The sequence below is a fragment of the Hippoglossus stenolepis genome, chromosome 10 (genome assembly GCF_022539355.2).
Source record: "Hippoglossus stenolepis isolate QCI-W04-F060 chromosome 10, HSTE1.2, whole genome shotgun sequence".
Classification (NCBI taxonomy): domain Eukaryota; kingdom Metazoa; phylum Chordata; class Actinopteri; order Pleuronectiformes; family Pleuronectidae; genus Hippoglossus; species Hippoglossus stenolepis.
Window position 1 is genome coordinate 26035261 of NC_061492.1, and position 24069 is coordinate 26059329.

At 39.6% G+C, this 24069-nt stretch overlaps 1 protein-coding gene across 1 annotated transcript in view; it reads left to right on the forward strand.

Annotated features, from left to right (window-relative positions):
* dicer1 (dicer 1, ribonuclease type III) overlaps positions 1 to 20250 on the forward strand; it is an 89524-nt gene extending 69274 nt beyond the window's left edge. Inside the window, exons 23-28 of the mRNA XM_035168402.2 lie at positions 645 to 1277; positions 4762 to 5017; positions 7386 to 7654; positions 8959 to 9121; positions 9291 to 9366; positions 13470 to 20250. Coding sequence (XP_035024293.1) covers positions 645 to 1277; positions 4762 to 5017; positions 7386 to 7654; positions 8959 to 9121; positions 9291 to 9366; positions 13470 to 13632 — 1560 coding nt within the window. The 3' untranslated portion in view covers positions 13633 to 20250. The remainder of the gene's footprint in view (positions 1 to 644; positions 1278 to 4761; positions 5018 to 7385; positions 7655 to 8958; positions 9122 to 9290; positions 9367 to 13469) is intronic.
* Positions 20251 to 24069: the final 3819 nt, after the last annotated feature.

Sequence of the window (24069 nt, forward strand, 5' to 3'; positions counted from 1 at the left end):
ATACATTTATATCTTTCATGGATGTTGTGATTATTTTGATGTACTCAGACCACTAGAGGGCAGAGTTCTACCTTGTCTGGCAACACATTATGTTTTAAGTCTAGCAGCCATTAGCCCACAGATGCAATAAAATATGTCTCGACCTGACCTGATACTCATAGTTATCTCTAGTGCCTACATTAAAATGTTCCATAAAAGACCCTGCTACAAGCACAGACTTAATTTTTGTTGGTCCATTTATAACAATCCAGAGACTTTAATATTTAAGTTCTCCTTGTTCAAGAGCTGCACACAAATATGAGTAAAAGATATAAGCATACTTGTAGATTATTAAATGGACACTTCCTGTCTATTCTACAGTAAGTAAATGTATTCATACTAACCTGTTTTTCTTACTGTGATTTTTGTTTCTTTTTGTAACATCCATACCGCAAATACATAGTAGCTTGCCTCTGAGTCATGGGTGGTTTGGCCATACAGCATAGGCTTGTTAAAACATGGTAATCTGGTTGAGTTTTAGACATCATGTTAACCACATGACAGACAACTCATGTTGGCTCCTTTACAAAGGTTGTTTTAAACAGGGATATAGTTTTCTTTTTACTCTATCTCTGCTTTCCTTTCTGTTTGTGGCAATCATCCAGGCCAAAGAAGAGCTTCTGGTCAATGGGCAATCTGGGAACGACGATGATGAGAATGATGAGGAGGGTGAAGAAGTGGATGAAGGCGGTGAGGTAATGCTGAAGGATGAACCAAATGAGGGCAACGTGGAAGATGATCTGGAGTACTACAAGGAACACATTAAATTCATTGATAACATGTTGCTGGGATCTGGTGCATTTGCAAAGAAGATCTCTTTGAGTGTTCTCCCTCCATCTCCCACCGTGGCCTCGGCTTCCTCACCCGTAATGGAGTCTCCATATGAATGGAAGGCCCCCAAGAAGCCCCTCCATACCTCCTCAGCCCACCACCCCTCTGAGCCGGCAGCCAGCGGGCCCTTAGCCGAAGAGTTTGACTACAGTTCGTGGGATGCCATGTGCTACCTGGACCCCAGCAAGGCCGGAGACGAGGATGACTTTGTGGTGGGTTTTTGGAATCCATCGGAGGAGAACTGTGGAGTTGAGCTTGGCAAGCAGTCAATCTCCTACGATCTGCACACAGAGCAGTGTATTGCAGACAAGAGCATTGCTGACTGTGTGGAGGCTTTGCTTGGCTGCTACCTAACCAGCTGTGGAGAAAGAGCTGCCCAGATGTTCCTCTGCTCATTGGGCCTCAAGGTGAGCTATGACATTCCACACTGTTCTTTCTCAATGAATAGTCCCAGCTGCTGCTTAAACGCCAGCTGTGAATTACTGAGATGCTTAAATTATGAAACAGCATTAAGAAATGTAATGGTCCTATTCAATGAAAATTTGTCCACAAGCAAAAAAGATTCTAAATATTAGTGGGAGCCGCCGGGAGATCAAAAGTTGTAGGTGAAGGCAACATGGGATGAAGTTAGACAATTGGCCACATGCAACATCTGTTAGTATGAACAAGTTTGCTCTTATGTGATTTAGGAGAACTCACCAAATTTCTTGTATTCTAATTTCATGACCTGTCGTTGGTGACAAGAGAAATTAAAACGCTGTTCAAATCAAGTTTTTCAATAATGGATCCTATCTTATTAGTTCGAAGCAAATATATCATAAATTCCTCATGTACCTGCTAAATGTCCAGGAGAGCATACGACTCATTTTTGCGGCAAAATAGTCAGGATGCACACACAGAGATGGATTATCACTATTTTCTCCAGGTGATGATTGCAGAAAAGCAGAGCCAACAGTTGGTGTTCTCAAGGTTAGATGTATATGCCTTGACACAGCTGGTGGCTGCTCTACACGTCAGAGATGGCATGTAAAATTATTTTAACATGCTGAATATTATATAATAATGCAGTAGATGAAGGAGTTCCATTTACTGCTCCAGCACCAATAGAAAACATGCAAACTGTTACATCACAAATTTTGTCATCCAGTTTCATCAGTGACATAGACTTGACCATGACCTCCTGCCACTGCAGTCATCGATCGCCTTGCTGTGTTTCTGTGATTATTTTTTTTATATATTTTCTTATTTAACAAATTTGTCTTTATTTCAGTGACAGTGCAGCCCGCTTTTGACACAACATTTACAGCTTATGCAGCGTTTCTTTACTCTGTCTCTTAATTCCTCTTCTGACACTGCTAAAAAATTCTAGAGTTTCCTCCCTGGATCTCTGGAAGCAGGACTTCAATGTCCGAGCTCATCAAGTTCTCCCATTAACTCTTTTATGTCATTTTCATGAATGAACACTTCTGACATTGGATAGGAAGTTTAGCCTTATATGGTTTTATTGGGTTTTTGCTACCCTCTTTGAGTGCTCACTCAAATACGCCCATTCATTATGTTTCATAGTCATTTATAGAATTTCCTGAATATAAAAGCGTTTTTTAAATCTGACGTGGCATGTTTGTATGAACACTCCATATTAACAAATTAAGGAGAAATTTAGGATATGAATAAGAATGTGTTCTTGCATGAGGCCCAATGTTCTTTACTGTGCTATCAAGTGGTTTGGGAAAAAACCTTACTCGAGACAACAAGAGTGCATCCCTCTAGTTAAGTTCAAGACATTTGGACAATCTATGACTTGAAGCTATTACGGAGAACCCTGGAGGAACATGACAGAAATATTATATACAATGTAATATATATATTACAATATAAAACATCACATGGGCTAGGATGAGGATCAATCCATCAAAGTCAAGAAACATCTCTATCATCATAGGTAAAAGGTCAGAACGTAGGTTCTACATCGAAGGAGAACCCATTCCAACTCTCTGAGAAACCTTTTAAAAGCAGGTTCAGTGTCCGAACAGTAGATGGCGGTAAAGCACTTTGATGTTGGTTGCCACCCGCAAAATCACAATATCATCATCAGAACTAAATACTTGTATAAAAGTTATTTGAATCTACTGATTGTGGAATGTACACAATCATTTTTTTCTCCAGTGTTTTCTCCAATGTATATGCCTCACATTATATTATTTCAACAATTCAGTCCTGTCAGTGCACAGCACAGAGTACTGTACATTTTGTTCCTATCTTTTGGTATAAATAAAGTTGTTTTAAATATAAAGAGTGTAATTGGAGTCAGATTTTCTCCGCATAGTGGTTCTCCTTCCCTTCTCTTTCACATCTTTCCTCGACCTTGTGACGTATTCCATCAGAGTCAAGGAATAGTGCGGAGAAAAGGAGATTATTTTGACTTTCTGAACACAGCCAATGACTAGAAGAAATTTGCTAGCTACCCCGACTGATGTGGCCACTAACAGAAATCGACGTTCCCTCACAAGAGTTGAGAGCATGAAGAGAATGATCAGCTCCTATGTTAGAAAATGGTTAGGAGTCTCAAGATGTAAGAGCAACATTGGACTGTATGGAAACGGCATTCCTCAAGCTATTTAAAGGGCCCATATTGTGTAAAGTAACCCCAGCCTGTACCAGTCCAGCCTCCGAACCCACAACTCCCGCTCCCCACCCCTCCACACCAAACTTGACGTAGACATTACTCCGTATTGAAACTCCATACTGTAACTCGGGACGTTACTATTGGCTGACTTTCCTGCTAAAACTTGAACAAACATGAGGACTGTGTAACTTACCATTCAGAAACATCCTGTTGTAACCGACTGTAAATATGTGGCTGGTCTTCTATAACAGTATCCAAACATAATGTGACTTTCAGCTGTTTACCAGAGAGATCGTCAAATGCGCCAGAATAAGACCGGTGATAGGCCTGGTCGCGTGTCACTCAAAGTGCAGTCAGCCAATCAGAGGAGGGGCTAATGGAAGCGAGGAGATTCAGCTTTCTGCTTAGACCCAACCAAGTACTCAAATGCCTGGCTGCAACAATTGAAACAAAGAAAACTGCTGCCAATGCCCTGCCCTCTAAAACATTGAGCTCAGTTCGAAGGACACCTTTTGTCCGAGAAAGGGGAGCAGGGACAAAGAGGGCCTATTATAAAATAATATAATTCAATAATAATAATTTTTTTTCATTCAATGCAGTGTAACTAATATTGAAACCCGCTGAAATGACAACACAGCAACAGTCGATTAGTTTGCAGTTTAGAGAGCTGCAGAGTGTGGGTGTTGAAGTAGGATTGCTCAAAGGACTGAAAATCCACGGACAAGCACTGCACCAGACCATAAAAGAAAAATCACGGACTGCAGAAAGCTGCAGACATTATCTCTGGAGCAGGAGGAAAGATACCAACTGGGCTCCAAGATGTTAGAGACCTACACCCAGGTCTGATCAACCTGTGGTGGGCTTGCCCTAGAAGAGGGTGTATTGTGATTAAAGGGCAGAAACACCTGTTGACGCAAGTGTACATGATAAGGTGTCAACTGTTGACTGACATGAGGAAAATAAGTCACTGCACCTGGCAAATTAATCCAGCACATAACTCCCACAAATTTTGGTAGTGAACCTTAGAGGTGCTGGTAAATAGATTAGCTAGCTGTTTGCTCCTTATTTCATGTCTTTATGCTAAGCTAGGATGACCATGTCCTGACTCCAGCTCTGTATGTACCTCACAGACATGAGTCATGTCAATGTTCATCTCAGTTTTTGAGAGACTATGAATATGCCTATTTACTAAAATGTTGGATTATTCATGTTTAAAGATAACAGTATCTGCATGACTGATGTATTAAGATTTTTTTTTTCTACAGGTGTTACCGTTGGAGAGAGGGAGCCTAACAGGAGCTCTGGGGCAAAGCTGTCAGACAACAACTATTGACCTGTGTTATGGCTGGTTAAAGATCCCACCCCGCTGCATGCTGGACCATCCAGATGCAGAGCAAACTCTAAACCACCTCATTTCCGGCTTTGAAAACTTTGAAAGAAAGATCAACTACACCTTTCAGAATAAGGCTTACCTCCTGCAAGCCTTTACCCATGCATCTTACCATTACAACACCATTACAGGTTAGAATTCACCACACAGTATCAGGACACCTTTATTGTAGATTTTTGCACAGTTGAGAAAGTTCCAAATAATGTATTTTGGGTACAATTATAAAGAAATGTTTAGGAAAAGGTTGTTTTTTGAAAAATAAATTCCATTCTGGAAGAAAACGAATTCCACAAGTGGTGAATACAAGTAAGATAATAAACTACAAGCACTGCTAACAATCAGTAATATAAATCCCTGCTCTTACTTTTCACCATAGTGAATAGGATTCAAACAATTGGATTTATGGGTTAAAAGAGACAAATTATATCACACCAGGTCAGTGTTTTAGGGGTTGCCTATGTCTGAAAATATGTGAATTCAGATTTGGAGTCCCAACTTATATCAGATGGGGGATCTCATGGAATTAGACCAGCCCCTCCTTTTGGGCAAGCATGGTGCAGTAGGAAGATGTTGAGGCGATCCAAAAACGCACCATGCTCTGTTGTTGGCTACAGAGAGGAGCACATCGACTCCCAGCCTCAGAGGACACGAGACCCTCTGAACCCTTTGAACTCAATAAACCTTAATAATTAACAGAAGTACTGAAAACGTTTTACAAATATTATGAAAACAAAAATCTTAAACAGAATGTGATGACATCACAATTGTACAACATAATGAGATAGAAGACAGAGGCCTCGACTTTCTGCTGCAAAAAGAATGATTTGTAATTTGTAATAACAATTTGTAGTTGTAAATCAACCTTGTAGAATAAATCGGCATGAGAAATTCTATTTTCATTTAAATTGTACAAATATCTATATTTGTAAAAATGTGTGTAGAAAATATGCACTTTTCATGAATCCAAATCATTTTTACGCATGCACATTATTTATGAATGTATCTTAACAAGTTTAAAATCTTATTGACCCTAATTTGAGCCCATAATTTATCAACAGAATCAGTAAAAAAAAATATTTTTAAAGGGGACATAGCATGCCCATTTTACCACAAGTTGATATGGTTCCTTGGGGTCTTAATGAAATGTCTGTAACATACTTTGGTCAAAATACCACAAGGATCATTTCAAACAGCACCCTTTTTACCCTGTATAAAACAGCCCTCCACAGAGTGACCTGTTTTGAGTGCCTGTTCCTTTAAATGCTAATGAGCCAGCTCCCCCCTCCCCCTCTCCCCCCATGATTTTAAACGATATAAATTACATATTTTATATGATATAAATTATCAAATATGCATCCCATACTTTGTATTCCCCTTCTGTTGTCCTGGAGTTTTAATTTTCCCAATCACATAATTAAATGTCCCCTCTGCCCATCCACTACAAGCACACAAGCAGACAGACAGAAAGAGAGGGGTGGGGGGGCTATGAAGACCATCATTTACCCCCGAACCCCGACATTCAACGGGTACAACAACAAGCGGAGAAAGCAGAATCGCGGGCTGACCTTATATATACAGTCTATGGGGCTGACCAGCGCGGAGAAATGCTCGTCCCGTGTGAACAGCCAGGCGGCTGCGCGCTTGAGAACGGCGCTGCGCTGCCTCGCAGCGGCGCTTCCGCGTCCGGTGTAAACCCGGCGTAACGAGTGGGGGGGCTCTGCGTGTTTGTGCCAGTGTTACAGTAGTGCTGAACACTGCGGAAGTCTTCCACACTGCTGGCTGTGTGGCGCTGACACAAATTCCAGCTCACGCATGGGAGAGCGAGCAGCCGCTCCCGAGCAACTGCTGCAGCCTCCCAGTCCCAACGATCCAGACAAATGCCACATGTGAGTGAATCGCGGGCTGACCAGCGGAGAAATGCTCGTCCCGTGTGAACAGCCAGGCGGCTGCGTGCTTGGGAACGGCGCTGCGCTGCCTCGCTGCGTCCGGCGTAACGAGTGTGGGGGGACAGGGGGGGGGATGAGGTGGGGGGTGGGCCAAGGCCATGTAGGGAGACTTCCAGTGTATTGTTACGACACAATACACAGGAAGCTCATTCCAGTCACTCAAGCATGACGTTTCTGACTTAGAGGAACCATAACAAAACGCGCGAGTGTTTTTTTCCCCAGAGTTTTTGGGTTGGTAGACATGCCAGATACCCACATTAACCTGTAGAAGCACTAACAAAGTGGAGTTTGTATGCTATGTCCCCTTTAACAAATACAAATCTTTGATCCTTGAAATCCAAAACTTTCTCATGCCAATTTATTTTACAGGTTCACATAGGTTGATTTATTCCTACAAACATTGGAATTATTTTTGAACATCACATTTATAATCAATATGTCTCAGTATGTCTCTATTTTGAGTCCAGATTTATGTTGCAGGTTGTGATTCTGCAGTGGCATTTGTTTCTGAATTTTTGAATAAAGAAGAAACTTTCTTATTCCTTCTCTTCAGATTGTTACCAGCGGCTTGAGTTCCTTGGTGATGCAATTTTAGACTACCTCATAACAAAGCACCTTTATGAAGACCCACGGCAGCATTCACCTGGTGTGCTGACGGACTTGCGCTCAGCACTCGTTAACAACACCATCTTTGCCTCTCTGGCTGTCAAGTACGACTACCACAAGTACTTCAAGGCCATCTCACCTGAGCTTTTCCAGGTCATTGACGACTTTGTGCAGTTTCAGTTGGAGAAGAATGAGATGCAAGGCATGGATTCTGAGGTGAGTTGTTTTTACCAAGAGCACAACTAGCATGCTGAACAACAAAGCTCTGAACTAATCTCTGCTGTTAGGGTTTTCCCCCCATAAAAAAATTCTCCATCAAAAAAATCTGCCCGAATAGCAAAGCACTTTTATGCTTTAATGAAATTGTTTCAATGTCTTCTGTTCTTAAGAGAAAATGAAGTTGGCTTTAATTTGCAGAAATGTGGTACCACTCCACAGTCAGTTGTCAGTACTGAACCAGGTAACCAGTAACCCCATATCCAGATTTTTGTTTGACCACATCCCCATCTGATGTAATAAGGTTCAGCCAAGTTAACACCTAAATCTGATGATGATCTTATGCTGTTGTTATTTATATAGGAAGATGGTTGTACTGAGGATTGTGTTAATGTTGGTATTTATGAATAAGTTTAAGTCAATGATGGGGGTTATCGTCGCTGTAAGATTGCATTCCGTTTCCCCCTTGAGGGATCAATTCCATTGTATCGTAAAAATAAGTATGATGTTTACGATGATAACATGTACAGTGGCCAATAAGGACTTGACTTTCGGTTGTGACTTAACCTTTTCCCAGCCAATGAAGAATGCAGTAACATGGGGCCTTATGCAAGAAATGTTTGGACGAACACATTTTCTCGTATTTTGAGTTTTCTTACAGGAAATGGTGCACGGTTAGTGTGGTGAAGGTCGAGTGGATGTGTGTGGTTCACAGCAAAATAGACAATGAAAATGATCTTTAAACACAGTTTTAATGTCTATCGAATATGTCACAAACAAAAACACTTCATGTACCTGTTCCACTACCTTTTTCAAAGTAAAAGTACTTTAAAAACTATGTAATAACTAGCGTTTTGGTCAACTGAATCCATTAATTTGTCTTAACAAGGTGTATATTGTTATTGTAGGGCGGGAAGATCAATCAAATTTTATTTTTATAGCACATATTTACAAATCACAATTTGTCTCGTAGGGCTTAACAAAGTGCGACATCCCATGTCCTAAACCCTCAACACGAGTAAGAAAACCAAAAGTAAAAACTATTAACAGGGGGGTAAGAAACTTAGAAACCTAAGAGAGAGCCACATGTGATAGATCCCTCTCCCAGGATGGACAAAAGTGCAATAGATGCCGTGTGTAGCTAAACACATCAACAAAATAAAACAATATTTACAACATTGATTAGAAGCTGTGTCAATTTTCAAGTGTCTTCCACAGTCTTCAGCTCTGGCCAGTGTGTGTTTGGGGGGTGGATAGCACTTTTGTCTATATCATCTAACTACTTTGTGTTCTTTTCATACTAGCTGCGACGCTCTGAGGAAGACGAGGAGAAGGAGGAGGACATTGAGGTTCCTAAGGCCATGGGGGATATCTTTGAGTCGTTAGCCGGAGCAATTTACATGGATAGCATGATGTCATTGGAGAGGGTTTGGCAAGTGTATTATCCCATGATGAGGCCACTTATAGGTGAGGAATAGAGAAAGCACATCTATTAATTTTTTTTTTTTTTTTTTCTGTCATGATTGTTGACCAGTTCATGCTGACTATTTGTGTGCTAGATATGATAGATAGATATGTTGAAAATGTTTATGTTGATGGGGCTCTTATCTCAACACTCCACCCCCTCATCTTACAGAGAAATTCTCTGCCAATGTGCCACGCTCTCCTGTGAGGGAGCTTCTGGAGATGGAACCAGAAACTGCCAAGTTCAGGTAGATCAGCACTGACACTCAACAATATTTACCCTGCACTCCAGCATAGCTGTGTGTGCGTGCGCAGATATCTTTGTGAGGACCATTTTGAGCCTAGACTTTATGGAGTGAGGAGATTTTGAGAAAGTGAGACCTTTTGGCCAGTCCTCAGTTTCTGACCCACTTTTAATGGGCTGTTTGGTTAAGACTTGCTTTTCAGGTAAAAGTTAGGGCCAGGTTAGGTTTATAATAAGGATTACAGTATGGTATTAAGTTGTGATGGTTAAGGTTTAGATAAGGTGTTAGGGAATGCATTATGCCAGTGAGTCTGAGGTTGCGTGTTGTGTGTGCACACAAAAGGTCAAGGTTAACTTATATGTTTCAAAATCCCAATATGAAATGGCAGACCATACATGCCTCTTGGTCAATGTCCATTTTGGAGCGAGTTTGAGTAATTTACATGAAATTAATAGTGATTCAGAAGTTTTAAAATAGAAGCAACTTTTTTTTCATTGGAAATAGACAACAATATAAACACTTTTATTTTTACTCCCATTTTGTATGTGTTTAAGTCAAAGATTTAAGATTTCTTCTGTGCACACAAAACGCTAATTTCTCTCAAATTCCGTTCACAAATGTGTTAAAATCTGTATAAGTGAACACTTCCCTTTGCTAAAATAATCCATCCACCTGGCAGGTGAGGCATATCAAGATACTGATTAAAGAGTTATTATTGCACAGGTGTGACTTGAAGTAGTCACAATAAAAGGCCTCTCTAGAATTTGAAGTTCTTTTATACAACACAATGCCACAAGGTGCAATCGCATGCTTACTGCACGAATGTCCACCAGAGTTATTGCCCCTAAACTGAATGTTCATTACGCTACCATAAATTCTTCATTCTGAGAATTTGGCAGTTCTTGCATGGCCTGCATACTCACCAGACATGACACCTAAGCTGCTTTCAGACATGCACTGGACTCCGCAATTCCACCTTATTTTATCCGGAGGAGGTGCATGTGTAAACTCAAATGTCCTAGTGAGACACGCTGTAGTTTCTGCGGACTTTACCTGCCTCGCCTCCTAGTATAAAGTCCGTAGAAATCAAGGAGAAGTCGATGTGTGAACACAGCGGGGGATACCCAGCTGGATTAATCGCAAGCGAGTGGGGGGGGTTAATGATGCTTCTAAGGCACGACGGATGAAAATATGAAAAATTAAATAAATATCTCCCAGTAAAAGAGAGGTATCACACACATAGAAGATACCGACGAAGATTTCCAGAGAGTTTGTGGTGATAAGAGCTGAACAGTGTCGGGCTGCTGTAAACAAAATCACATGATCGCAGCAGCTGAGTTAATGTCACTTCCTGCCTCTGCCTGCTGCACCAGGCTGCTCCACCTCTCGCCTAAATAATGCGGAGGATTTGATGCTGTTGTGAAAGTGTCTGTGCAGAGAACCTCCCGCTGTGTTGTGCATGTGGGAAAGGAAAACTGTGGGTAAACTCTGTTGCCAATTCTCTGGATTTTACCCAGAGGTCATGTCTGAAAATAGCTCTATTGAGCATGTTTTGGATACTTTGGATTGACGTGGATGACAGCGGGTTCCAATTCCTGTCAATATCCAGCAACTTTGCATAGCCATTGAAGAGGAGTGGACCAATATTCCACAGGCCGCAGTCAATGGTTTTCTGAACCCTATGTGAAACTAGTTCAGTGCCTAACAAAGGTCTCTCTTCAAGATAAAGTGCACATTTTGGAGTGGCCTTTTATTTTGGAGAGGTTGTGGCTGAGGGGGTTGGGCGGTCGATCTCCAACCAGAAGGCTGGTGGTTCAATCTGCATGCCAAAGTGTCCTCGGGCAAGAGCCCCAAATGGCCCCCTCATAGATGTTGGATAACTGGAAGTCGCTTTGGATAAAGCGTCACCTAAATAACATGTTATCTAATGCAATGTAATGTAATGTAATTTTGACCAGTCCAAGACACATCTTGGCAAAGGGGAGGTGCTCACTAATACAGATTTTAACAAATTTGAGAACAAAATTTGAGAGAAACAAGCGTTTTGTTTGCATACAGGACATCTTAATTCTTTTACTTCAATTCAAGAAAAATGGGATTGTATGAGTTTAGTTGAGGTTATATGTATTGGTCTGTAAATAGTTGGAATAGAAGAAAAGGAAAAATGAATGAACTGAAAAAAAAAAATGTCCCCCTCTGGTTACCTTAACACAATTGTAAATCATGACTAAATAAGTAATGGCTGGAAATGATAGATACTTAAAATGGAGAAGTGAGAGCAGGAGAGTGTGTATGACATGTCCATGTTGTTCTGATGGCATTAGTGCTGCAAAAATGTAAGTTATACTTTACATTACATGTCATTTAGCTGAGGCTTTTATCCAAAGCAATTTACAATTATTGCATTCAACGTCTATGAAGGGCCATTTCAGCATCTTGCCACAGGACACTTCGGCATGGGCTGGGACACGAGCTGCTGACCTTCTGGTTAGATGACAACTGCTCTACCCCTTCAGCCACAGCCCCCTCATACTGAATTTATAAAGTCAAAAGCTGAACATGGAGAAAATGTTGGGATTGTGTGAGATGAGAGACAAGGGGGAAATCAAAAATATAGGTCTGTCTCTAATACCAACTTGTGTCAAATCAAAGCCTGGGTCTTACTGCAGTTGAGGTGAATAAAGTTCCTGTTAGAGTAACTGTTAGAGCCCATTCCCCCTGCTGCATATAGATATATTGTCTGAATGTGTGTGTGAATGACAAAACTGTAACTTGAAGCATTTTGAGTGGTCATCAAGAACAGAAAAGTGCTATATAAGTACAGTGAAGCCATTATCTCTGTTCTCTGAACCTAAAATTGGTTGTCCTGAATAACAAAGTCATACAAAGCAAATTATCAACAGTCTCTTAGTTGTTAATTGTAAGCAACGTTGTCGGAACCATGAACAAAGTTAAGTCAATTTGGTTATATTGACAGACAAAAGTGACAGACAAGACAATGGAATATAAATAAAATAATAAGGATTGAAAAGAACCACTCAAATTTAGTTTTAATATTAAAAGTCAGCACAAGGACAATATTTTACGGTAGCCCTAAACAGACATGGAATCATACATTATATTTCCTCTGTTTTACCGTGATAACGAATACATTTCACTTATCTCGTGAAAACAAGATAATTAACTCGTTATCTCGAGATAACAAACCTTTGTTTTCCCGAGATGACAGGATAAATAACACGGGATAATTAATTTGAGCATGCGGAACATGGAGTGCCAGCCAGTACACTGTACTTATGTAGCTGCTCAGTGATGAAGTTCACAACCAAATGGATGTCAGTTGGATTGTGCCGCCGATAAAGCCGAAGCCTTGCTAAGTGTCTTCTCAGGTGAAGCACACTCATATATAGGTTATATCTGAAAGCAAGGCATAAAGCAATGTCGGCCTGTGTCAGGCCTTGAAACCTGACATTGCTACACTGAATGTAACAGTTCCTGTAATGATGGGCTTTATGTAGACTTATCTCGTGATAACGAGTTATTTATCCCATTATCTCGGGAAAACAAAGGTTTGTTATCTCGAGATAACGACTTAATTATCTCATTATTACGAGATAGCAACAGAAATTAACTAGTTCTGACGGGAAAACCGAGGAAAAAAACTGTATGATCCATGTCCGTTTAGGACTTCCGTACTATTTAAAGAAACAAAGGTTTTTTATTAAATATTTTTGCACTGTTGTCTGATGATGATAAACAAGCTATTAGGAATGTAATCTGAAGTAATGACTGTTTCAGAGAGAAGAGGAGAGAAATGGATAATGTGAGGAGGTTGAAGTGACTAAAACGTTCATTCATAATCATGGAAAATATTAGTGTGTATATTTTGCTAGTAAGACATATGATTTAGCTTAACTAAATGAACACCTATTTGTCAGAATTTCTATTTTGAAACCAGAGTGGGAACACATAAACTACAATAACACCATTTCACTGATCTATAAAAATGTCTATAGCTCTTTATTATTTCTCACTTGGTACCTTGATAACGACAGAAGTTTTTATATCTGCAGTCTGAAACCCTGTTTCCTCCCCTCTGTTTGCAGCCCTGCAGAGAGAACGTATGATGGAAAGGTGCGGGTGACGGTGGAGGTAGTTGGCAAGGGCAAGTTTAAAGGAGTTGGCCGCAGTTACCGGATCGCCAAGTCAGCAGCGGCAAGACGAGCTCTGCGTAGCCTCAAAGCCAATCAACCTCAGGTCAATAACTGAGCTCCTCCTCTTCGCTCAGTATTAGCACCTAAGCTATTGACACTACAGAAGAAAATGCAACATCGACTTCCCAGCACAGACTGATGCAAGCCCTGTATCTTCAGCCTGCAATGGCACAGCCAGGGCAACTGTGTGAAGATGCAACAAAAGAAGCAGACTGAGCTCACAACAGACAGAACAGTGGCTCTCTTACATTTTAGTTTTTCTTTTTTCGCGCAAACACAATCTTTACTTTCCCTCTATTTTGTGTAATCACATGAGTACTTTATTAACATTTAGTCAATTGTTTAAAAAAAAAGGTTAGGTCACAGTATCCTATTTCTCAGTTTTTTTTGTTAACCTTTATGTCAGTGAGTTGAGACTTATGCTTATTGTGTAGTATTAGACTGTACATAGTATAATCAAATTGTAAATCAAAGTAGGTAAGAAAAAAAATAAAAATATAACTAAACTCCTCAGCCTCTGCACTAGTGCCAATCAGTTTAGAAGTGTTTTTTAAACGCTAATAGCAGACATGGCTAACAGAGACCTCTGTCGGAAATCTGTCTTGAAATGGTATTCTAAATGGTATTTTTAATAATTTTTGCACTTATTAGGATCTGTTATATTGACAACTGTGTGGTTACACTGACACCAAAATCATATTTGTAGCCGATGAATATATATAAAAAAAATGTATAAAGATTTAAATTGCGTAAATGATATTCTTGCCTTTGATGCTAAAACTCACCCTCATACTGCAACATGAATAGGGATTTCAACATTCCCAGTTACTGTACTTTAAATTCATTTTTAACTGCACTTGAGGTTGCATGGTCTTGTAGCTTAGGTATAAACCAACAAAACCAACCAAACAACTGGATGGCTTCTATACATTTTCTATGGCTGTAACTCAAAGTGAGTGAAAGCAACATTAGATGTCTCTGGCATTATCTTAGGAATTTGGCTTAACATGTTTTTTGATATCAAGAATGGATGGAATTGAAATATTAATTACTTACTCGCTAAATGTCTTTCCATGGAGCAACTCATTCAGTTTTGATCTAAAAAGAAAGACATGAGATATAAAATATACAATATGCTGCAACATTTTCTACAAATTGGAAACTTGTGTCAAAGATGCATAGAATCTTTACGAATACAGCAAATTAATTTCAACACACTAGTGTTCCTCACATCCCATACCAACCAAAGCTATAGCAGATTTGATACTTTGAGGCTTAAGTCGATTCCTAGGGATAAGGATACCAGCCTTTTTTTTTTTTCTGACAAATTTTGCCTCTCACTAAATGTCTTGTTTTTCATCAGAAAGCCCTTATTTCACTTGAATACCTCAGTTAATTGCATGCATTTTCTTTTTTCTTTTTCTTTTGTTTGGTGCTATGTTTTTGTATTAAGCTTGAATTTCTCATCTTTTTGCACTGTAACTATAATACCTCTTTATTATACTTTTTTAAATCTGTTTGATTTGGTTGTCCTGTTTGTCAACCTTCAATCTGTAAAAGATTTGATTATTTCTTGAGGGGACATAGGAAATGTATTCACTGCACGTAAGCCTAACTCTTTCAGCTCTTTTGGCTATTAGTGTTAAGAGAAAATCTTTTTTTGAATTCTGTGTTAATTGAACAGAAATAATCTATCAGATGAGGGTCAGTGCTTGTAGAAGTAATCAGATTGCACTCTTAAACGTTAAATATACTCCAAAAAATAGGCAGAGTGGAAAAGAGAATATAGTTATGTCGTTCCTAAATTGTGTTTGTACAGCAATGTTAAATCTAATTCAGTCACATTCTTACCGCAATACTTCTACCTCAAAGGACAGTGCACTCAGTGCTCATTTGTGGACAAAACTGCTATTCAATTTTGTGAGTGATGGTGACAGACAGTCTGCTTCCTGTGATAACCACCTACATCACATATACAGTATACAGTATATTACAGACATCTGGTTGTGTAATTCAACAATTAGTCATTTGTGTCTGCCCAAACATTGCTAAACAACTGGGCAAAACTAGGTTCCTCATTTGGTAATTATCTGTGGCCGATTTGATTAATTCCAAATACATGTGGTTTTACGTGATGTATCAGTTAAATATAATATTGAACTGAAGTGATAGGGGACCATGAACTTGCTGTATTGTTTTTTTTAATAGACTGAGGGGCAGCACAACTAGCTCTAAACAGAAAACTAGCAATATTATCCACCTGTTAAAATTAGTCTTCATTCTGTTTAGCTCAGTTTTTGTTTCCTGAAAACTGCTGCTGCAGGAAACCAGGTTGATGAGAGTAGACTTGGCATATTTTAGTATATAGGACTATATGGTGAATATCCCTTGTATGTTTGAAGGTCTTCGGCACAATTTAGGTTACCAACTACCAATAGATGTTAGCAGGTGTTAGGGACATAACCTCAGTTGTGTACCCTAGCATCATCAAGTGTTTTGGCCTTGTAATCAACGATAGATGCCAAACTTGAGGATACGCTGAGGCTAAAGGAAAATATGACTGTCTACTGGCTTGTATGGCAGTACTATGGAAGCCATGTGGCCCGCTCAGTAGATCAGACATCATTACCTCTACGCCTTTTAAACTACAGTAAAAGCTGTCCCATTTTAGACATGACAAGATGGAGAATATCCCTTGTATGTAATTAATGCCACCAGTTGATGTTAGCAGATGTTAGTGACCACCAGCGGATGTTAGGGACATATCTTCAGCTGTGTACCTTTGCGTCATCAGGTGTTTCGGCCTTTCAATAACAAGACACCCTCTTCTAAGGTAGGACCACCACAAGTTAATCAGACCTGGGTGCATGTCCCTAGCATCTTGGGGCCCAGTTGGGATCTTTCCTCCTGATCCAGAGTCATTGGCTGCAGCATTCTGCAGTGTGTGATGTTTCTTTCATGGTCTGTTGCAGGGCTTGTCCGAGGATCCCCAGATCTTTGATCAACCTGATGGTGGATGTTGCAATGAAACTCCAGTCAATCTCCACAGGGCAAACTATTGCTTTCCAACCATGTTGCTCTGCCTCAAATGCCATGTCTGCATATTGCAGCCTTTTCCTCTCATTTGCTTTATCAACAGTATCCTCCCAGGTTACTGTCAATTCCTCAGAAGTAGAGGACGTGCAAGGTGGCCCACGTCCACCAACATTTCCCAGTCTCAGGACTCTGAGAGGGTCATCTCCAGCCTTGTTTTGGTGCTTTTAAACTCCTCTACGAGACTTGAGATAGGCAGCTCGAGGATGCCGTGTCCATACAGGCCAATGTTGCTTAGACATCTTGGGACCCCTAACCACTTTCTCACATAGGAGTTGATCATTCTCTCCATGTTCTCAACTCTTGTGAGGGGAAAGTCGACTACTGTAAGTGGCCACATCATTCGGGGTAATAGGCCAAACTGTAAGCACCAGAGCTTTAGTTTGCCATTAAGCAGGGACTGGTCGATGTTCTTAAGGCCGCTGCTGACATCCTGCTTCAGATGCTGGACCTGCTCGCAGTCTTTAATGCTTGCACGGTAGCATCGTCCAAGATTTCTCAGACACGGTTGGAATGGGTTCTCCATTAATGTAGAACCTATGGTCTGATCTTTTACCTTTGATTATTGAGATGCTTCTTGATTTTGATGGATTAATCCTCATTCGGACGAAATTGGCTAATGTTTGAGGATTCCTCCTCTTTTAGAATCAGTACTTCTCCAGCTCTGCGCCAAGCTTTGGGTATAATTTGTTTCACCCATGCCACTCATTTATTTCCACAAGAAATGTAGAACATCAGGAGCATTCCTATATACCCTGTACAGGACACTGTTCGGGACCTCGGGCTGATGACGCTCTTGCCCGCCTCACTGCGTTCACCACCTTTTTCCATTTCGGCGGGTTCACATCCATTTGGTGTTCTGGTTGCTCAATGGGTGGGATATCAGATGGAACTGCTACCGGATCATATCCCTTTGGATCAGAGTGTGTTTTATCCAGGTGTTCTTCTAAGTCCTGCTTCGAGGTCCTCAGGGTTCCTCCCTTTGTGGTGAAGAGAGATTTCACAAACTTGAAGTGGTCTTTAAAGAAACGTTTTCTTGCTCGTTCTTTTCTTTTCTGAGCTGTTCTTAGGTCGGCTTTTGACTTTCTCCTGGAGTATGTTAATAATAAAGTCAATCCAAAATGAACAAAAAAATACACGGAGTTCTGTGGAGCAGGAGGGAAATGCAGAGTTGGTAATAAGGTCACTATGAGTGTCTGTTTTGTATGACACTTATTTGATTTATTGTTTTTAAATTAAGTAGTTATTTATGCAGTTCTATGGTCATATTACTCAGGGCCTTATGTCGTGTAACTTAGAATCTAGTTTTAAAGCCTTTATTATTCTATTTAATATTGTGCTCACAGGGTCCATATTCTTAAATGAATGCTTAGTCATGTTTGTTATTTGCAACAGTTAATTCAATTAAACCAGATACAGCATATATTGGTCCTGTATTCAGAATCTTTGGCCTGTGCTAATTCCTTTTACAAGGAAGAGTAATCTGAGACCAGAAGACTAGCAACTTGGGCTGCACCCAATCAGATACCAAGTGTTAACCTGAGTCTCAGTTTGGTCTGTATATAAGAATACAGAATACAAAACATTAAAATATCATTTTAACTAACTGGAAAAAAATACTTATATTAAGACTAGGAACAACTATTTTTGACATGACAATATTTAAATTTATAGTTCCCGTATTTGAGTTGATGTTGTAGCTTTAAACCCTCATTTCAGTAGGCTCATGTTTTGAATTCAGAAAGCATGAATTGTGTTTTATTCTTGTTCTTTGTTGGGGCAGCTGAATTTCTATGATATAATTTTTGGTCTTGAAGAAACCATGGGAGTCTTAAAGTGTGAATATTTAAAATATCTTTCAGTTACTGCATAAAACTTCGGTACATCAAGGCATTTCCCAGTTTGAGATGAATAAAGTACATCTATCCATCTATCGTCTACCCATGTCTATCCATGTTTGTCTGTCCATCTCTCCTATCTCTCTCACAAACAGAGTGCAATCTCTCATGACTTCTCAAGCAGGTGTCTGACCCTTTAGGTTTAAGTAAATAAACCTGCTATTAGTTTCTTCATTAGTGCAGGACATTATCAGACTTATGATTTGCAGTGAATATGGCCCTCCAGTCACAAACCCTCTAATATCTCAGTCTGACTCACACAACACATAACATGAGTTTTTATTTTAAAGAATGTGAAATCAAAAGTATGGTGCCACACCCATTCTATTTTTGGTTTGGGATGAAAATAAGGATCACAAATAATCTTGTCAGCCTCAAGTGGCATCAATATCCAACAACCTCTTACTTTTTCTTCATGTTTTTCATCTTTGAGGAGGAAGTTGTGTGTTGGAATGCTGAAATTGAAGTACTCCTTCAGTATTCAGAGTGGACTGCATTTTGTTGTACTAGCATTTATTTTTTTATTTTTGTACATGTAGCACAATTGAGCATTGCACTGGGGCACCATACTTTACCTCATGTCAGAGTGTGAAAGGGATTGGAAGATGGAGGGGAAAAGTGTATATATGATGCCATATAAGGTTAAGGGGACTAACCTGTGTTTCAGTATTGAGGGGCTTTGGGAAGGGAGTAGGAAATTCGCCTGCATGTTGTCTTTTGAAGAAAACACTGTGTAAAGGATCTTTGAAATTTGGGCTAAATGGATGGATGTCATGTAGACTGGTGTCCTGCCTTAAACAATCTTCTGACTACTTTGAAATGGATGTCAGTCAATCGATACTCCCAGGCTCTTTTTTTACTGTTTGTTTTAACTACAAAACAGAACTCCCCCAGTCCTCTTTAAGGAACCTAATGGGAAAATCCACTCAAATTTGCGCCTTTACATAAATAGTAGACCAGTGAACTGTGGCTGTCACTTATCCCTTTTTTAATTTAAATAATTTTGTGTTTTAAAAAAACAAACAATCTGATCTGTTATAACTCAGTAGTGCTTCTATTTGCAGCCTGGCAGGGGTTTCCTAAAATGTACAGTCTTTGACTCTCCTATCAGTAACCTTGACTTTTGTTATTTTTTATTAATGCACAGTGGAGTAAACTAACAGATACTGAGGATGGTGTGTGTGTGTGTGTGTGTGTGTGTGTGTGTGTGTGTGTGTGTGTGTGTGTGTGTGTGTGTGTGTGTGTGTGTGTGTGTGTGTGTGTGTGTGTGTGTGTGTGAGAGACAACAAAACATGTGGATAAAATCTGGCCTTTATGCTGCCTTTTGTGACTTCTTTACAGTAGTTTTGAAGTGACATTCATAATGTTTGTTACTTTTGTTCACATCTAGTGGTCTTAAGTATTCCAAAATCTATTTTGGAGTGGACCTTATCTGAAGGCTACTCCGATGCATTCTTTAAAATTTGAGGATTCTGAAATGGGACACAGCTAGAAATAGTAAAGAAACAGCTTTATCTGCTTCTTTGTTTTTGTTAAACCAACATGGCGGTTCCAGAGGGAAGCATATTGCTCTTTGATTCTGAAAGACAAAAATACTAATGTATGTGGTCTTTGCCTTTGATGGTTTAAACTGTTAAACTTTGCTATCATACTGTTGTCATTAAATTTGCAATTCACAGGTATTCATGCCGCTTGGACTTGATCAGGTTTAAATTGAATACATTATATAACATTTAATCCCTGTCGATGTAATCAGGACTTTTTGATGCATATCAACAGAAAAAAAATGTAAAGGTCAAACAAACTTATCTCCCATAGGCTAATATTTGGCATCAATTAAAAATCGAGGATTAATGGTGAGACCTCACTGGCTTAGTCTCCGTCCACTCTGAAAATGTAGATACAGATCATCAGCATCTAAGGAGTTAAGCTGTGCAGGTCTCTTTTTGTCCCCCTTGACTTGTGCTGCCCATAGATGCACTGTATGACTTTTTTTTTTTTACATTTTGGACCATATCTGAATAAATTGGTGGATCCAGGAAAACAAAATTCACTTATTTTGTAGTGTTTCCTACAGAATCAATTAAATTGATGTTACACAAAGGTCACTCGCACAACAGATTCCGAGCGACGGACTAAAGGGAGAAAGACAGGTTCTCGCTGCTATAGAATGCAGCAATTAAACGAAGCACCAAGTTAGAGATCTCTTATGTTATTATGAGAAGTGTAAAAAATATTTGGTTCATTATGAAAGTAATGCGTAAAATTTGAATATGTTATTAACAGGAAACACTGCTTTGACATGCCCAGATAGAGCACTAGTCTAGGTGGAATGTGCTCTCAACTACACATTGCATTATTTTAAGGAGACACAAACCAAACAAGTTGGAATCAAACCACTGGCTTAAATTTTTATATTTTGTGAGCTTACTATTGTTATTTTATGTGAAATATTAAGCAATAGGAACTGTAGCTGTCAGTTAAATGTAGTCAAGTGAGAAGTACAATTTTTACTGCTGAAGTGTAGTGGTAGAGAAGAACAAAATTAAAATACTCAGGTAAAGCACATAAAGTTTAGCTTGAGTCCAGTGCTTCAGTAAATATACACATTTACCTTCATCTTTGCTGGGTGTTAGGTCATCTACTCTAGCTACATGTTGGCATGCCAAAGGCTAAATGAAGATACTGCTTTATGCAGTAATTGAATTTATCCTTAGGTAGGGTTTCTCATTCAGACACAACCATCCCTTTTATTATTTTACATTGACTAAGAAGTATTCCAATTACTTGGGTTTGTATTTTTTTGTTTTTATTTTTCAAGTTTTCAAAGCTGACTAGTAAATCATATGCGTATGGGTTAGGAGATGGTCATCGAGGGGATTATACAGGATTAGATTGATGGTCCTGGATCAGGAGTTCTAAAAACAGGACTTAGATTCAGTTGCTTCAGTTGATTGAGAGTTAGCTGCTGTTGGATTTATATTTGTTCTAAAAGGGTCCATATTGTGTAAAATAAATGTGCTGGGCTTTTACTATCTGTAATTACTTGAAGGGGGTCAGGAGTGACCCTCAAAGTATGAAAACAGTCACTCTGCGGACTTTTTCACTAAGTCCATTCTAAGAAATATGTTATCGAAACGTAGCATTTCATACTTCCTCTCCATATGATGTCGTCATGTAATCGCAATCTTCTCTCAGCCCCAACCAGCCGGTACCAGTCCAGCCTCTGAACCCACCACCCTCGCTCCTCACCACCTCGCTGTCCGTCCAATGACCACTGTCAAAAAGTCATATTTATATCCACTTTGATTCAGAAGTCTATTAGACGTGTATTTGTATGTATCTCTCATCAACGCTTGGCGAGATACTCAGAGGAATGAAAATGAGAAGAAAGATGAACAAACTGGACTGTTGTGTTGGTGCGTTATTCAACAGTACTAGTGTTTTCGCGTGGATTTTTCCTTTAAGGTGATGTTTAAGTGCTGAGCAGCAAAACACCAGTAGAGCGGATCTTAGAAATGAGTGATGAACTGCTGTCAGTAGAGGGAATTATACACCATTACAAACCGCGACAAATTTTTAAGGGACATGGAATGTCAAACGGAAATTGAACTACTCACTCATACTGTAATACTGACTTGCAGTTGTTTTTAGTCTGCACCTTATGGATCACAAACAACTTTTTTCTTTTTTATAATTGTAGCCCACTATATCTTCAATAAAAGTAATGGAATGGTCATTGACTTTTTGTTGGTGGGGGTTTTGCAGGAATGATTTTAATACAAGCTACAAAGGCCTGTGTTTGTGATTTCTGAAGGCCTTGTGAGACTGATGTTGTTTGTGACATGATGTTGATTAGAAACAGATAAAGTAAATTATGCAAGATGTCTATGAAGTTTCCTTTATTATGGAAACTTCTGTTGCCCAGATGATCAATTTGAAAGTTCACACTATTGAAGGTGATGGTTTAAAAAATATTATTGAATGAAGAATTCAACCTAACACTGCCTGAATTCCTTTATTAAAATGTGATTGTCTGCCAAACCAACAAACAAATTCACATTAAAGATAATACTTTAACACAGACAGTAAATCCATGGGCTATAATAAGGTAAAGGTAAATTAATTATCTATATTATGGTAAAATCTCAGATGAGGTTAAAGAGGACCTATTATGCTTGTTTTTGGGGTTCATAATTGTAATTTAGGTGACTACTTGAAAATGTTTACAGGCTCCAATGTCCAGAAAATGTTAGTTTCTTCTTACTCCTCCATCTCATCGGCCGCAGCAGCCGCTTTCAGCTCTCATGCAGCGCTCCCTCCGCACCTCGCTAGAAAGCCAAGTCTTCTCTTATTGACCAGCAGTTCCACCATTTCAGAAGTGTCCATTAAGGAAGTCCTCTACAGGCCTGGAGCCGGCTACACAGAATGGGTAGAACAAATGAAATAATGAGAAATTATTACTTTACTCAAAATATCTTTTTTTGTAAATGTAAGAAAATACAGACATATATACACAAATAAACAGCTCAAACAAATTAAGGGAACACTTAAATCATCAGATCTTGATGAACGAATTATTCAAGTTGAAAATCTTTACTGATGTACATTGTATAACAACATGACAAAATGACGTAACAACGTTCAATGGAAACCAAAATCATCAACCCATTTAGGGGCTGGATTCAAAACCACACCGAAAATCAAAGTAACATTTTTTATCGAAGCCTCATCCAACTTGCATGAATTTCATCATGGCAATTCATAATGTGACTCAGTGGTGTGTATGGCCTCCGTGTGCCTGTATGCACTCCCGACAACGTCTGGGCGTGCTCCTGATGAGTCGGTGGATGGTGTTCTGAGGGATTTCCTCCCAGACATGGATGTCATAGCCGTTGACATCCATGCCATAGACCTCGATGTCATAGCCAACGGCCAGCTCATCTCACCAAGGAAACCTCCTCGCAATTCAAGCTCTACCAACCCTTCAAGCAGCGACGCGATGTCCTGCTGGAGAACTTCAAACAGCAACTGAGCCCAACAGAACCACAAAGGCAGTAGCCACACAACCAGCAAGAAGATTTCACAGGACTGCGAACTGCACAGCAACCTCTTTTCCCTTTCCACGGACGGGTAACACAACTGGGCTTAATAATTATACTAGGCTAAGCAAGACTGTTTATTCAATTCTGTGTGATGTTTATAAGTTTGATTTGTGGGGTTGTGATATTTTGGTTATAAGTTATTGGAAAGTAATGTTAGTCTGTTATGCTCTTCACAGTCTTTTGTTGCATCCACTCTACACTCTTTCTCTAACTTGGAATCAACATACACAGAGACACACATGTCTCTTCACCTCATTATCTCTACATGTCGTAAACATTCCAATAGGGGGGGAAGGGTGTTATATTTTTGGCCAGCCGCCATTTTGAAAGCACGCTGACTCACACAGACACACACACATGCATACTCACATACCTATCTTTGTTTAGTAAGTACAC